General features: G+C 38.4%; 1 protein-coding gene across 2 annotated transcripts in view; it reads left to right on the forward strand.

The window, feature by feature from the left end:
- MATN2 (matrilin 2) overlaps positions 1-11,200 on the forward strand; it is a 137,224-nt gene extending 126,024 nt beyond the window's left edge. The window contains exons 13-19 of one of the 2 annotated variants that reach the window (XM_081266855.1): positions 279-401; positions 4,213-4,626; positions 7,196-7,348; positions 8,393-8,464; positions 8,845-8,922; positions 9,277-9,375; positions 10,972-11,200. In XM_081266855.1, coding sequence (XP_081122981.1) covers positions 279-401; positions 4,213-4,626; positions 7,196-7,348; positions 8,393-8,464; positions 8,845-8,922; positions 9,277-9,375; positions 10,972-11,027 — 995 coding nt within the window. In that variant the 3' untranslated portion in view covers positions 11,028-11,200. Of the gene's footprint in view, positions 1-278; positions 402-4,212; positions 4,627-7,195; positions 7,349-8,392; positions 8,465-8,787; positions 8,923-9,276; positions 9,376-10,971 lie in introns of both variants that reach the window. The other variant, XM_081266854.1, reaches the window with a different exon arrangement.
- The last annotated feature ends 4,653 nt before the right edge of the window (positions 11,201-15,853 follow it).

Genomic DNA, 15,853 nt, shown 5'->3' on the forward strand with positions numbered 1-15,853 from the left:
GCAGGAGGATCACAAGTTCAAAGCCAGCCTCAGCAAAAGCAAGGCACTGAGCAACTCAGTCAGACTCTGTCTCTAAATAAAATACAAAATAGGGCTGGGGATGTGGCTCAGTGGTTGAGTGCCCTGATACCCACCTCTGCCCCTGCCCCATGTCCCCAAACAGAAGGTTTGCACATTTTTTTTTAAGTGGCTTATTTCCTCAACCTCTCCATGTGTGACTGTTCATGCCAGCTGTTTTCTGACTGGTGGGATTGTTTACCTCCCCACATTTTCCTCAGGGAAGGACGTCTGCAAATCGACCCCTCATGGCTGCGAACACATTTGTGTCAACAATGGCAATTCCTACATCTGCAAGTGCTCGGAGGGATTTGTTCTAGCTGAGGATGGAAAGCGGTGCAAGAGTAAGTGATGAGAACTTGGCTCTGCTTTCTCTTGGCTTTGGAGCATCTGCCTTTTGGACTATTTTCAGGCACCTCTGCTTCTCCCATAAAGAAGAGTGTGTGTGCACAGAGGGTGGGGGAGGAGGTGTAACTGTAGCAGCACCTGCGAAAGCACTTTCGGTTTTAGTTGACAGTTCATTATCAGCCAAAAGGCTGGAGTGATCTTTGAGGAAGAGTATCTGGCTGGGAGAGGTAGGACTGTGCTAGTTCTGCAAATGGTACTTTAGAAAAAGAGAGATGAGATAATGGATCAAAGCTTGAAACGTAAAAAAATAAAATAAAATAAAACCACCAAATAGCAAAGGAAGTCTTGAGAGAATTATTTGATAATCCCAGAGAAGCTCTTTTTAAACATGGCATGCAACTTAAAAATCATAAAAGGAAAAATATATATTAAGAGATTAAAACTATGATACTTTTTTTTTAACCTATTGGTTATCAGATTTCACAAAGTTTGATGGTTCCTATGTTGGCAAAGATAGGTTGTAAAAGGCAATTATAAACCAGGTACTGTGTCGCACACCTGTAATCCCAGCAGCTCAGAAGGTTGAGGCAAGAGGATCATGAGTTCAAAGCCAGCCTCAGCAAAGAAAAGTGAGGGGCTAAGCAACTTAGAGAGACCCTGGCTCTAAATAAAATACAAAATAGGGCTGGGGATGTGGCTCAGTGGTTAAGTGCCCCTGAGTTCAATCCCCGGTACAAAAAAAAAAGGCAATTATAAACAGATCAGTGGATATCTGAATTAGCACAACCTTTAGGAGGGCAATTTAGCCATATTTTAAATGCAATTCTACTTCTAGAAGTTTATCCTACAGATGTGTGTGTGTGTTCACAAAGGCATATACATGTGGATATTTTGTGTAGCATTACTTGTAGCAGCAAAAAAAACAAGCTAAATGTCTGCCCTTAAGAGTCTCATTAAGGACCAGATGTAGTGGTATTTACCTGTAATCCCAGCAACTCAGGAGGTAAGGCAGGAGGATCACAAGTTTGAGGCCAGCTTTAGCAACTTAGTGAGAACCTGTCTCAAAAATTAAAAAAAAAAAAAGTGGGGGGCTGGGGATGGGCTCAGTGGTTAAGCATCCCTGGATTCAATCCCTGGGTTACATAAATTATGGTACATCTATACAATGAGATTTGATGTAGATGTTAAAAGAATGAAGCAGGGGCTGGGGTTGTGGCTCATTGGTAGAGCACTTGCCGAGCTTGTGTGAGGCCCTGGGTTCGAGTCTCAGCACCACATATAAATAAAATAAAGGTTCAATTACAACTAAAATAAATATATATTTTTAAAAAAGAATGAAGATGCTCTATACATAGCCCGGAGATATTGTAAATGAAAAAAGCATAGGGATCAATAGTTTTTATTATGTTACCATTGCTGTATTTTGTATAAGACTGTAACACACACACTATGTCTTTTTGAAATTTTTGAATTTTTCTATGTACATGTATTGTTTTTCAGAAAATTTAAAGGAACAAGATAAACATGAATTAGAAAAAATAAGCACCATGGTGAGGGGATTTGGTTCCATATCTAGCAGTAAATAAAGAATGAAACTGGGAAATTTTATAGAAAATAAAAATACGTGAGATACCATTCAAACACCAAATAACTATCTCCTTGTTCATGATTTATTTGATACCCCTACCCCAGGGACAGCCATAAGGGAGAAGCTACAGCTCAGCATGAAGACAAAAAACTTTCTATTAGGAAAGATACGTGATTAATTAGTTCAGAGCATGAACTTCAAGTTAGAATGCCCACCCATACTGCCCGGCCAGACTATTTAACTTCTCCGAGTCTCAGTTTCCTCCTCTGTAAAATGAGGATAACAGCTCACGTAGCCAGAATGAGGAATACGTGAGACCCTGTCTTCCAGGGCTGGTATACAGAAAGTGCTCAATGAATGATCACTGTTGCCGTCATTACAGGCAGAGTGGTCTGAGGACAGGGCTTTGGTCGTGGGGTGATAGATTCTCATCAAGAGAGGAGTTCAGACCACAGCAGGCCTGGAGTAGATGACCTGCCAAGGTCTTATCTAACTCTGCAATTCTAGAACCCTGTGAAAATTATGTTCTGAAAGTAAATCACAGCTCACAAATGAACTACCATAAAGAAAATGCCAAAAGAAAGCATGACTGGTCCTCCTGCAAACAAGCACCTGGCAAGTGGGGCAGAAAGCAAAGAAGGGTCTGGGTGCTTCTGACGTTTTCTGCTCTCTCTGGCATTCCTGTCTCCTTGAGGAGCCATTATGCAGCCTTCTTTGGGGAGGCTGCAAGTGCTGGTATACAGGAGGAACAGGAAGGAATTTTTGCTGCTGGTAAATTGTACCAGTATTTCTGAAATCTGCTGGAGAAGCACATGGAGGCCAGCTGAGTCTTTTTCTGGTTGACTCAGAAACAGGCTATGAATGTAAATGAAGCTTTGAATTGGCCTTTTCGTCTTTCACTGATAAAGAATCAATAGGTTGAATAATGAAGACAAGCACTTAATGGAGAGAGAAAGAAGGACCCCAAGCCCCCAGTCCCCAAGATTCATACACACACGATTACATTAGCATGTTATACCAGCCAGGCATAGAAATGGGTCTTTACTTGCTTGTATTGTTATGCTTCACTTTGAAAGATTAGACAGCAGCTTGATATAGAAAAGAGAATGTTATAATAATATACTGTGGTCTATTTGAAATGATCTCATCCATTTGGGATCTGGAAATTTTTCTTCTCCTCACACCCAAATTGCTTAAGTATTTGCATAACGTTTTTCTCTTTTACCCTCAACCATCTGCATTGCTCAAAAATCTTTGGTGTAGATACAGAATTCACAGTGAGCTTCATTTTAAAGCTTTAACAGGGCAGTGGAAGTACTTACAGGTGTGCTACCCACTAACCAATAGATAACTGCCTCATTCTTTTATTCTGTCAATCAACATTTATTGAACACCTATTGTGTGCCAGACATTAGGGGCACAAAAATGAATGAAATCCAGCCTCTACTGAGGAAGAACTCACAGACTAAAGGAGGAGACAAACACATAATAAAATAATTATTGTACAACGTGGAATGCTGCATCCAGTACGTTGGACTGTAAGCAACTTGGCATTAGACATTTGTCTTTGTCACAACCATAATCCTGCTGTGTCTACTGTTTTTCACAAGGCAGATGCTCAATAAATTTTGGTTGAGTAAATTGATAGAATTACGGGTATTCAGCTAATGCAATCTGGGTTACTAGGAAACCATCCTTGGAAGAGATGATGACTGAGCAGAATTTTAAGAATCTCCTTCTCCTTTGTCACTCAGCATGGCAGCACTTATGTGATGTCATCCTCCCAGCATGAAGTGATAGGAATGGTTAGAGTGTAGTCAGACCCTTCAGTGTAGCCACTGTGCCTCAGAGACCTGGCTATCACTGATCAGGGTACAATGTGGGATTGGTTTCTTAGGTGATTTGTACATTTGCTGTGTGTTTTTGCTTATGAAAATTACTATTTTTACTGATTTGACAAGCCAAACATAAAAGTATATATGAAAATTATTGTTGCTTGTGACATTCCCAACACCTCATCTGTCCTGTGAATTGTCTTCTAAGTACCATGCGCTAACCGGTTGCACAACTGGAGCTCCGTGTCCTGTGTATTGTCTAAATAAAAACCAAGATGGTTCTCCAAAGCAGTTATGCCTCCAATTAGAGCACAATTTTCTATTTTTTTTATGTAAATGATTTTTAATTACCCAACCAGATCAATTTTCCTTTTGTTCCTGTAGGATGCACTGAAGGCCCAATTGACCTGGTCTTTGTGATTGATGGATCCAAGAGCCTTGGAGAAGAGAATTTTGAGATCGTGAAGCAGTTTGTCACTGGCATTATAGGTTCCTTGGCAATTTCTCCCAAAGCTGCTCGAGTGGGGCTGCTCCAGTACTCCACGCAGGTCCGCACAGAGTTTACCCTGAGAAACTTCAACTCCGCCAAAGACATGAAGAAAGCGGTAGCCCACATGAAGTACATGGGCAAGGGCTCTATGACAGGGTTGGCCCTGAAACACATGTTCGAGAGAAGCTTTACCCAAGTAGAAGGGGCCAGGCCCCTCTCCACACGGGTGCCCAGAGTGGCCATCGTGTTCACAGACGGACGGGCTCAGGATGACGTGTCCGAGTGGGCCAGCAAAGCCAAGGCCAATGGTAATACAGAATGGAGGTGCTTTCCACCACTTGAGGTTCAGATTTCTTAAACTCTAAGTGCTCACAGCTGACCATTAGCATAAAATTCCTTGATTTTCATAAGGTTTCCTGACAATCACCATTATACCCCTTAGCAACCTTAATGGGATCCCAGAGGTGTTAAAATGCTCAAGAAGGATGGGAAAGTCTCCCAGAGTGGGAGGCTACACAGTCCACACCCAGCAATGTGCTTTACTACCCAGTGTGTGACTTCCAGTGGATAGACTCACCCCTGTACTTGCTATGTAATCACAGACAGACATACAACAGAGCCCAAACACTGGTAATGCTGCTTTAGAATCACTTAAAGAGCTTGTTAAAAAATACATTCATCTTCATACATTTTTTAAAAATACCAGTGCTCTGAAACTATGATCACCTTAAGATAGAGAACATTTTTGTGTTTGCAGGAAGAGAAAGTTAGCTTTTGAGAAAATCAAAATGCTAGGAAGGATGATGACTAAGTTCTTTTTGTGCAGTAAAGCTCATCTCCTCTTGAGGTTTTCCTGACCTCCTGTATAATGCAGGCAGGGATTTGAGTGTTTCTTCAGTTGTGTGGATGTGAAGTGTAGAAGAGTGTGGCCCTTGGCAAAAGACAACCAGAAGCTGGGATGACTGGTAGAGACAGTTTATAATGAAGGGTGTGGATTCCTCAGGGTAGATGAGGAAACTTGAGGTTGTGAAGCAGTGTGCTTGCAAGCCACCTCCTGTAAGTACTTGCTGAGGACACAGCAGATCCTCTAATGGGACAAATGGGATGCACAGAACACTGCCTCACCCAAGACTTTATGGGCACAGTGCCTAGATCAGACTGGGCATGCAGAAGATGCATGACAAACGCTCAGTAAAGTACTCCCAGCCCCACTGGTGAGCTCCATTCCTCCTACAGAAAGGCTGGTTCACACTGACCTCAACCACTCTCTTTGTAAAGGAGGCTATTTTATTGACATTGCTTACTGTACAGTCTGCTCCTTGCTTCCTTGCCTAAGAGAGTGGGAGCCAGAAAAAGTGTCCAGCTCTGAATCAGCTGGGTGGAATGTAAAACTGGCTGTTCACATTAGACTAGATTGCTAGAATTAATGTCTAACCCATCTACTCCTCTAGAGCCTGTGTTCTTAAAAAAGCATTGGGGAAAGCATTTTCGTCTTCAGGAACAAAGGTTAGCCCTTTCACTTGACTCACTGAAATTTATCTTACACTTGCCCCACAAATTTCCACACATTACCCAAAGGTGGGTGGTAGGAGATATATGGTTCTTCAAACAAGGTTTATCGGAAGTGACATCCTCACATGAATTTAATTATTTCTATATATAGTTAACATAATCCTAAAATAGTTACCCTTTTTAGGAAGTTGTATGTAAAGTCATTAGGCTCTTAGACAAATATGCTGACCTTGGCTGTTGAACTTACACAGACTTAGAACAAGTCACAACTCTCAGCCCTTGAATTTAAGGCCCCTTTTATGTGCGTTTAAGAAATGTTGTCTAATGAATTGGCCAGAATAAATTATCAGTGCTGGACTAGGGATGTGGCTCAGTGGTAGAGCGTTTGCCTAACATGTGTAAGGCACTGGGTTTGATTCTCAGCATGTTAAAAAAAAAAAGAAAGAATAAATAAAATGAAGGTATCATGTTCATCTACAACTTAATAAAAAAAAAGATATCAGTTCTGCAAACTGTTGGAAAACAAGGAGAGCTTAATTCTTATTGCATTTTACTTTCAAATGAACAGTATACAAGGGAAGGGGGAAGAATGATTAATCTGATTTAGAAAAGCTTTTGGAGAAAATTCATAGCCCTTTTGAAATCTAATGTTGAGCCAGGCACATGCATGTAATCCCAGCAACTTGGGAGGCTGAGGCAGCATTGCAACTTTGAGCCCAGACTTAGTAACTTAGACTCTTTCTCAAAACCAAAAATAAAAATGGCTATGGATGTAGCTCAGTGGTAAAGTTCCAAAAACCAAACAAACAAAGAAATCTAATGTTGACATTTAGGTTTGTTCTCTTGACTGGGGATTTCCAGTGATCTGCAGATTCTCCTCCTCAGCTTACCATCTCCTCATAAGATTGTGTCCTCCTAAGAAAAACAGGCAGAAGGCAGTTTCACTTGGCCCTAGATTATTGAAGGTTCATCTTGGTTATAAGATCATAAATTGTCCTGCTTCTTAAAATTCTTCCAGAAGAGATCCCCATTTTAGTAAGCCATAAGATAGGTGTTCTTTTCTACTTATCCAAAAGACTAATTCAGGGAAAAATTGCAGATTTGTTAAATAACTCTCCCTGAAGCTGTGCAACATGTTGGGTACCCAACCTCTCCCAGATCCCTCACTTCTCTTTAGGGTCCCTCTCTTTTGTTCATAGGGCCAAAGCAAAATGGAGGGAAAATACAAAGAAAGGGGTGTTGGTATGAACCCCTCCCTCAATCACATCACTTAATATCTAGCTGACTTTGGATGTAGTACACATAACTTCCAGAGCAGAGATGCAAATCCCTAACTGCCTTGTTCTTACCTGTTTTGCTCCCTAGGTATCACTATGTATGCTGTTGGGGTTGGAAAAGCCATTGAGGAAGAACTACAGGAGATTGCCTCTGAGCCTACTGACAAGCATCTCTTCTATGCAGAAGACTTCAGTTCAATGGGCGAGATAAGTGAAAAGCTAAAGAAAGGCATCTGTGAAGGTACTATAGCAGCATCTAGGAAAGGCCAGTATGAACAATCAAAGGAGGAATCTCAACCCATTCTTTCAGCATAATCAAAAAAGTGCCTCCTGGTGGTCAGGGCCAGTGGTACTTAGAATCAGTAATCATAAAAAAGGGAACAGAAGAGAGGGAAAGACAAAACTGATAACTACCACAGCTTGAGCACTTGCTCTGTGCAGAGCGGTGTGATAAATAGTAGGAGGTGCCAGCCTACTTAATCCTCACCAAAGCCCTAGAAAAGTGATCGTGTAGCAGGAAACAATCATTATATAAACCAGGAGAGAAGAGGTGCAATTTCAAAATATGCCTGTAACTTGGAGTGGAAAGGGATGGTTATCCTTGCAAGCTCACTGTTGGAAATTTAAAAAATGCCTTTCTGCATGGACAACTCATGTGTATAGAATATTAGACTGCCCTTTAGAATTCAAATTTTGAATTCTAAATGTTTTTCCACAATCCACTAATTGTGCCAAGTAGGTTTGTACACGGTAGTTCTGTCCATTTTTCTTCCTACTCATGCCCCAGGTACAATCACCTCTAAAATCCAATCTAAGTGATGTGTCTTAATCCTCTAAAGGAAAACTCTGAGATAAAGGGGGACCAGGGAGGCAAGGTCTTTCAGATTCCTGTGAGTAGATCATACATTGCCTCTTGGCCATTTTGTTCATGTTGAAATGCCTCACTCGAGTTGGATTGCTGGCATTTCAAATTGATTCAACAAATTTAACCATTTTTCTACCCTTCACTCTAGATATGTTTTTTATTTTGGGGGAGGATGTGAGGGAGCATTCTTTAGAAGCTGTACATAAGGGGAGAAGGCTTCTCTTATAACTGCCCTAAAATGGTCATTGATTATAACAGTAAACAACTGCATTTTTGAGAATTTGGTATTACCAATAAAAACAAACCAAACCAAACCTGAGTTATGGCAGGAGGTAAGGAGTTGGTCTGAGACAAGCTTCCTCAAGCACATGCATGGGTATGGAAAACTGTTATCCCTTCTGGTCACCTCTTTCCACTCAGCTCTAGAAGACTCTGATGGAAGACAGGACTCCCCAGCAGGGGAACTGCCAAAGAGGGTCCACCAGCCAACAGGTAATTTTTTAAAACAATGTTTTCAGAATCTCTGGTGGGTGTTTCTGCCATAGTTTCTCTTCCAATAAAAGTTGTAAAATAATGAAAGTAAGACAGATTTAAATTATGTTAACTGAGGCCTTTTTTCCTGTAACAAGGAAATTTATACTTCAAGTTTGTAATTTGGTAACTAGTAGCTCTGCTAATAGACTTTTTGCCTCAGTATATCAAAGTAAAGCTCTATACTAGGTGGCAGGAATAGCAAGCACCATATCGTGCTGCTGGCTACTTTAGACCACAGTGGTGTTAAGCAGGTTTGACTTCAGTTTTCTTTCTCTTTACAGAATCTGAGCCAGTCACCATAAATATCCAAGACCTACTTTCCTGTTCTAATTTTGCAGTGCAACATAGATATCTATTTGAAGAAGACCATCTTTCACGGTCTACTCAAAAACTTTTCCACTCAACAAAATCTTCAGGTAATTCCAAGTAAAATAGTTACTATAATTTTATAACAGCATTGCAACTTGCCAAAAAACTTGGCTTAAAGGAAATAGGAAGGAGGAAAAGAAAACTTAAATAGAATGAGAACAAAAAAAAAAAAAAAAGAAGAGAAATAGTAGTCTGTCCCCTAATCCACAATTAAGGCCTGTTTCAGTGCTAGAAGCATATATAGTCCTTTCCTGGTATTTACTTCACTGGATCTGACTGTGTGGAAAAAGTGGAACATTTCTTTCACTATGGTTTTCTCTATATGATGATTCAATCCTATTATTATGTGTCTGGACGTTTGGTGGATGACAGAGGTGAACACTTTCCATCTGCTTTCTCAGGAAGCCCTCTGGAAGAAAAACACGATCAATGCAAATGTGAAAACCTCATAATGTTCCAGAACCTTGCAAATGAAGAAGTAAAACAATTAACACAGCGCTATATCCTTTTCTAGTGTTATGCTGCATATGGAATGCAAAGAATATTACCAAAACTTACAAATGCTCTATATGGCTTTTATCAGGTGAAATTATTCCCAGGAAGTTGAGGATAGTGAGCTCCAGGAAAAGCTTTTTCTTAAAAAAAAAAAAAAAAAAAAAAAGCAGATTGCCATGCCAACACAGGGTCAAGCCAGGCTTAGTGGCAAGTGTCAGGCATTTAGTGTCAGGCATTTAGTTGCCATCTGCTGTCCTAGGAGGATTAGCAGAAATGCCAGTCAACCAGGCAATATGTAAGAAAATAAAATAAAGGACTTAATTCCCTCTTGGTTAGGACGATATGTACTGGATCTGAAGTGCATCAAAGGTACAGTGTCTCTAGGTAGAGAATGTGGTAGACTTAAGAGGTTTCAAACTCAGTTTAAACCCCCAACCTTTTCTTTGGCCATAAACTGCACAGCAGCCACATTTGGATTCAATGTGTAGTTTCTAAAGGATTTCTCTTTTATTGGGCTTTTTTTCCTTCTCATTTTTTTGGCAGCAGATATCTTTATATCAGCACTCTAGAAGATGAAACATTCTACCAAGGGAACAGTAAGATCCAATGATTCATTAAAACAATATTATAAATAAAAGGAATACTTTGGGATAATAGATAAATGAGGATTCGGTGCTTTTTACACATTGATCACACTGCCAACTGCTCTGAACTTAAAATTACAGTAAGCTTACTAAAGCTGGCTGATATGTATCTCGGAGTGCATCAACTAGCCTACAGGGAAATGGTTTAATTCTGAACTACCTCTGGGCCAAGGGGCTTGTATAATAAGAAACAATAGCACATAGCAATTCCCCTTCTAAAAGCTGCAGACAGGCTCCCCTAAGTAAAACAGAACAATCTTTTTGACAGTAGTTAATATAGATGATGAATCTGGGTTCCCATTCTGCCAAAAGGGCAGGTAAAGGACATTAAGGAGCTTACTGGGAAGACACTTGATTTAATGCCTCTTCTCTCTTTCTACCCCACCTCTGAAGGTCTACTTCCCAAGATACTAAAGTTATGAATAAAAAGAGCACAGATCAAATTCCTCCAGGAAGCTACCTTTAGCCTTACCTTGTATCATGGGTGAAAACTCCCTCTCTTCTCTTCTGACTTTATATTTTACTTTTCAAGTCCTAATCTTTCATATTCTTCTCTTTACAACATCCCCAACATTATCATTTCTGGTTCCCAGAGGTGTGCTATAGCAAACTCTTTTACAAGCAACAGGGGTATGAGTGCCATTAAAAATCTGAATCAGTTAAAAAAAATTAAACTATTTCTTGATTTGGGTGTGTGTATGTAATGATTACATATAACAGTGGGATGGTTGTGTCTTTAGAAATGAACTTAACTTGAACTATATTTGTCTTGAAAGTGTGTTAAATGAGTTTCTTAAACTTAAAAGTCAGGGTTTTAAAATACTTGACAAGAATTTTTTTTTTAAGCTTAAAGCCTTTTATATTTCAGGACAAAATTTTATTTAGATAGATCAAGTTGTATTAGAATGTCAGTGAAAATATGCAATTCAGATCCCTCTTCCTTAATTTGAGATTTACTAGAAGAAATGACACAGAGAATGGAAGCCTTGGAAAATCGCCTGAGATACAGATGAAGACTAGAAACACTCCACACATCCTTATGTCACTGTATCAAGAATTGCAATGGAAGCAGCACAGAGCCCCAAAGCTCAGGCTATTAGGTCTATAATGTTAGGAAGTAAAACACAACCAGTTCAGAGGAAGCTGGTTTACTATACAAAGAAAATAAAATACCAACTTGTATAAATTTATTTAGGGGGGAAATTTCAGAATTTTAAGATGAGTTTACCATAAGAATAAATAAGCTATGCAAGGTATTTTGTAATGTTCTGTGGATATAATTTGCTTCTGCCTCATCCTGCCTTAGTGTTGCAATCTCATCGACTACAAAATATTTTGCAGTCTTACTTCTTAGAACACTGGCCATAGGAAATGCTAATTTTTTGTATTGGACTTTACCTTGATATATGTATATGGATGTATGCACAAAATAATAGGACATATGTACTTGTGTAACAAGTTGAATTTTTTATACAATATTAAAATTTATCAGAGAATAGCATCCTGTGCAAAATTCTTAATTTTTTTTTTTTAAATATTTTTAAGTTGTAGATGAACACAATGTCTTTATTTATTTATTTTTATGTGGTGCTGAGGATCAAACCCAGGGCCTCACACTTTCAAGGCAAGCGTTCTACCACTGAGCTACAGCCCCAACCCCCCAAATTCTTAATTTTAAATGCAAGATATGTATACATGAAAATGGCCAATTATGCACATTTAAAAAAAAGTTTGATCTCAGTGATTAGGAAATGCAGGGTAAAACAAAAACATTTTTTTTTTACTCCACTAGTGGCAAAAATGAAAGTTTGTCAAGTATTCTTAAGGATGTGGAACTATAAGACTTTTATACACTGCTAGGAAGAGTGCAAATTGGCAGTCTCTTTGCAGAATAAATCCGCCTTCACTAAATGAAACTGAAGATGCAGGCAACCCTGTAACTGTAGCAGGACTTACAGGTATATTACTCAATGATTTTAGTACATACATACAAGGAGATCTGTACAAGAATGCTACTAGAGTTTGTAAAAGCAACATACTAGCAAAAACCTAAACATTATCAGAAGGGGAACTGATATAATACACTAACATGTATATTTAAGTACAGAAAATATTCCAGAGTGACATACATCTAATGAGGAAAATAAGGAAGTGAGAATAGTCCAAAAGGACTTCAACTATGTCAGCTTAGGAAGATAAACTGAACAAGAAACTAAGACAAAAAGTCAACTTTCAGGCTGAGGCTGTGGCTCAGCGGTAGAGCACTAGCCTAGCATGCGTGAGGCCCTGGGTTTGGTCCTCAACACCACATAAAAATAAATAAACAAACAAAATAAAGGTATTGTGTTAAAAAAAAAAAGCTTTAAAAAAAAAGTCAACTTTCCCCAAGGAAGCCACTATACTTTAATGAGTCCAAATGATGCCTTATAAACAAAACATCTTGATTAAGCCTATACTGAAGTATCTCAAGACAAGTGTTTACATCAGAATAAGCTCCCAAAAGGCAGTGTGGCAGAATGGGAAGAACATCTCTTAAGGCCTCAACCTTATCTGAAAAACCCATTTAACCCTAAATGTAGACGTTTTCATTAGGAAGCTGTATTGATTTGCATTCACATTAATTTTGAGATATAACCAATTCAGGCACTGCTTAGTTTGCTCAGTTAGACTTTACATTCTGTTGTGTTCAAGCTCCCTCTAGTGGCTCAAGACTACAATTCCTCTTTTAAGCTATTAAATATTTCTACAACTTGGTGTGGAGAGGAGGCAGTTTCATGGAAAACAAAGGCTTCCAACCAAAGCATCAAAATGTGATTAATCCAAGATATTTAACTTAGGGAATGCCTAAAATATAAAATATTTGTTGTTTTTGCCACTTTTACATGAAGTGTTTTGCATTCCACTTTCATCATTTATCACCTGTCTTAATTTCATCTGTTAAAATGGAAATAACAGTACTGTCATGTGTTATCAAAGGATCAATTGTATATACATTTAGTAAAAGGACCCAAACCTTTCAAATGCTCAGAATTAACTATTATATTTTTATTCTTCAGCAGCCAACAGTATTGACCCAGAGATGGTAAGTGTATGCTGAGTGAGAATGAATTGTTTCTGCTTTTGTTTTTTGGTAGTTCCCTCCCCTACATTATCTTTTGAACAAAATAGGAGGCAGTGAATTTAACAATAAATGCACAAAATTACTGAAAAAGTACCATCAGTTAGATGAAGATAAAATTCTGGACAGTCATAAGCTTAATGCCATTGTTGAAGCACTAGAAAATATTATTCACTCGAATAGTTTTTGGTGACAAAATTGAGACTGTCTTCAAGACCTTAGCTTAATGAGAGGCAGATATTAATGCCATAAAATAGGTTTTAAGGTAACTCAGAGGCACCTAATCTAGACTGAAAGATGATGCTGAACTTATCCTCAGAATAAGTATAGGTAGGCCCAGAAATGCAGAATGGGAGCTGGTAGTTGTAGATGTGACAGCAGACCAAAAACTCCAGATGATCATCTTCCAGATTACCCAGCTGGTCATGCATTCATGACCAACCTAAAACTTAAAATTTTTTATAACCTTTTGCTTCTGCCACCATCCTGTACCAATTCCAGCTGTTACACTTCACAACAACCAACCTCTTCATTGGGACAGCTATCTCTATTCCTAACAGTAGAGGTATGAAGTAAATTCAACTGACTGGGATTTTCTGTAGTTCCTCTTGTTTTAGAGGCAAACACATTATTTTTATTGCAATCAAAGAAGAAAATGCCACTTTAGACGGTCCTAATGGCATTTTCTCCAGCAGCAGTTTAATGGCACTTTATCTCAGGCCAGGAAATGTTTCCTATTTAAACTTTTGCAGAAAGATTGCACAGCCAAGAAGTTGTATCACAAAAACACTGCAAAGATATAGTAGACTGGAACCCACATTTTTTAAATTTTTATTTATTTTACTCATTTTAGTTGTTGATGGATCTTTATTTTTTATTTATATGTGGTGCTGAGAATCGAACCCAGTGCCTCACACATTTGAGGCAAGCGCTCGACCACTGAGCCACAACCCCAGCCCCCCAGATTCCCACACTTTTTAAAGTAAATTGGAACAAGTTAAACTAGAGGGGAAAATAACTCAGTAGGGTGGAACTTTCATTAGTGGGAAAAATTAACAAAGCAAATATAAGAAGCATATACTTCCTTAACCAAGAGGCAAAATTTTGAACTATGGTAGTCAGACCAAGCAATTCTTATCAAAGACAAAGATTTCAAACATCTTAAGAATACAGTCTCTGATGTAAACATGAACACCTTATACCACTTAAAATAACCCAATGGCTCTTAACAAGATACGCTAATCTAAAAAGGTGGACGTGGGCTGGGGATGTGGCTCAAGCGGTAGCGCGCTCGTCTGGCATGCGTGCGGCCCGGGTTCGATCCTCAGCACCACATACAAACAACGATGTTGTGTCCGCCGATAACTAAAAAATAAATATTGAAAAATTCTCTGTCTCTCTCTCTCCCTCTATCACTCTCTCTTTAAAAAAATAAATAAATAAATAAAATAAATAAAAAGGTGGACATGATATTTGGTGGTTATGTTTCAATGAAATGGAAACCAGAAATAAAAAATAGTTTCAGTATCCTCATCTCTCCCAAAGAACTGCACTGTCAAACATCAGTATGCTCCCAAAAGTGTATCTACAACCTCTGATTTAACACCAAGATCAGGAGATGTTACCTTAAAATAAACCCAAGGGGAATGACACAATATATAACAAAATGCTATTATATACCTATTAAGAGATAGCCCTGACTCTAAGTTCAGTAAATGGCTGACCTTTTGGACTGTAAATGTAAGGCATCCTCTTTTCCTGTCTATTATTTTCCCCTATATTAATTCCTCTTAATGTTCCAAAGTACATTAATATATGTGGGAAAGGGGTTCTATGAGATACATGGTATACATTTTCCCCAAAATCTCAACACCAAACATACTTCATGTCTTTTAGGACTAAATGATACAAAACTCATCCCAGCAATTTGACAAAACCTACTGAAGATCTGGGCTTATTCTTAAGTCATCCACATATATTTCTTCTATCTCTTCATTAAAGTTCAATAGTACTTTTCTCAGCCTATGAAAACACTGTAGATGGGGAAACATTTCGCTTAACTCTTACTACTCAGATTTGATAAATTGTAATTCTGGCTGTTTAACCTCAAAGCATCTCAAACACATTCAAATATAAAAATGCAAATAATATCCTCAGACTAGAATTATGAAAATTAAGTCTCTTAAAAACCTAGCATACGAACATCCTCGATCTGAAATTTTCTGAGAACTGACATAAGTAGAATATCCATGACCTCAAAATGTTTCATGCATAAAATTATTAAATATACGTATACGTGTTGGAGTTTTGTGGCTCAGTGGTACAGTGTTTGCCTAGCATGCATAAGGCACTGGGTTCAATCCCCAGCACCACATAAATAAAACTAAATAAAATAAAGGTATTTGTGCTCACTTACAACTAAAAATATATTTTTTAAAATACTGTATATAATTCACAAATGAATTTTGTGTTGACTCAGGTCCCATTCTGAGATTTCATTATGTACATGCAAATATTTCAAAATCTGCAAAACATTTCTGGTCTTCTGCTTTTCAGGTAAGGGATACTCAATGCTTTCCCTTTAGAAAAACAAGAAAATGGAAACTATGATGTATAAGTCTTTACCCAAAGTCTTGTCACATCCAGCTCCCCCCTCTGCCTCTTTATATTACCTCCAGGAAAGTTTTCAAAAACTAAAAGACACAAAGAAAATAACCAAAA

Source organism: Spermophilus citellus, assembly GCF_964194105.1.
Source record: "Spermophilus citellus genome assembly, chromosome: 14".
Classification (NCBI taxonomy): Eukaryota; Metazoa; Chordata; class Mammalia; order Rodentia; family Sciuridae; genus Spermophilus; species Spermophilus citellus.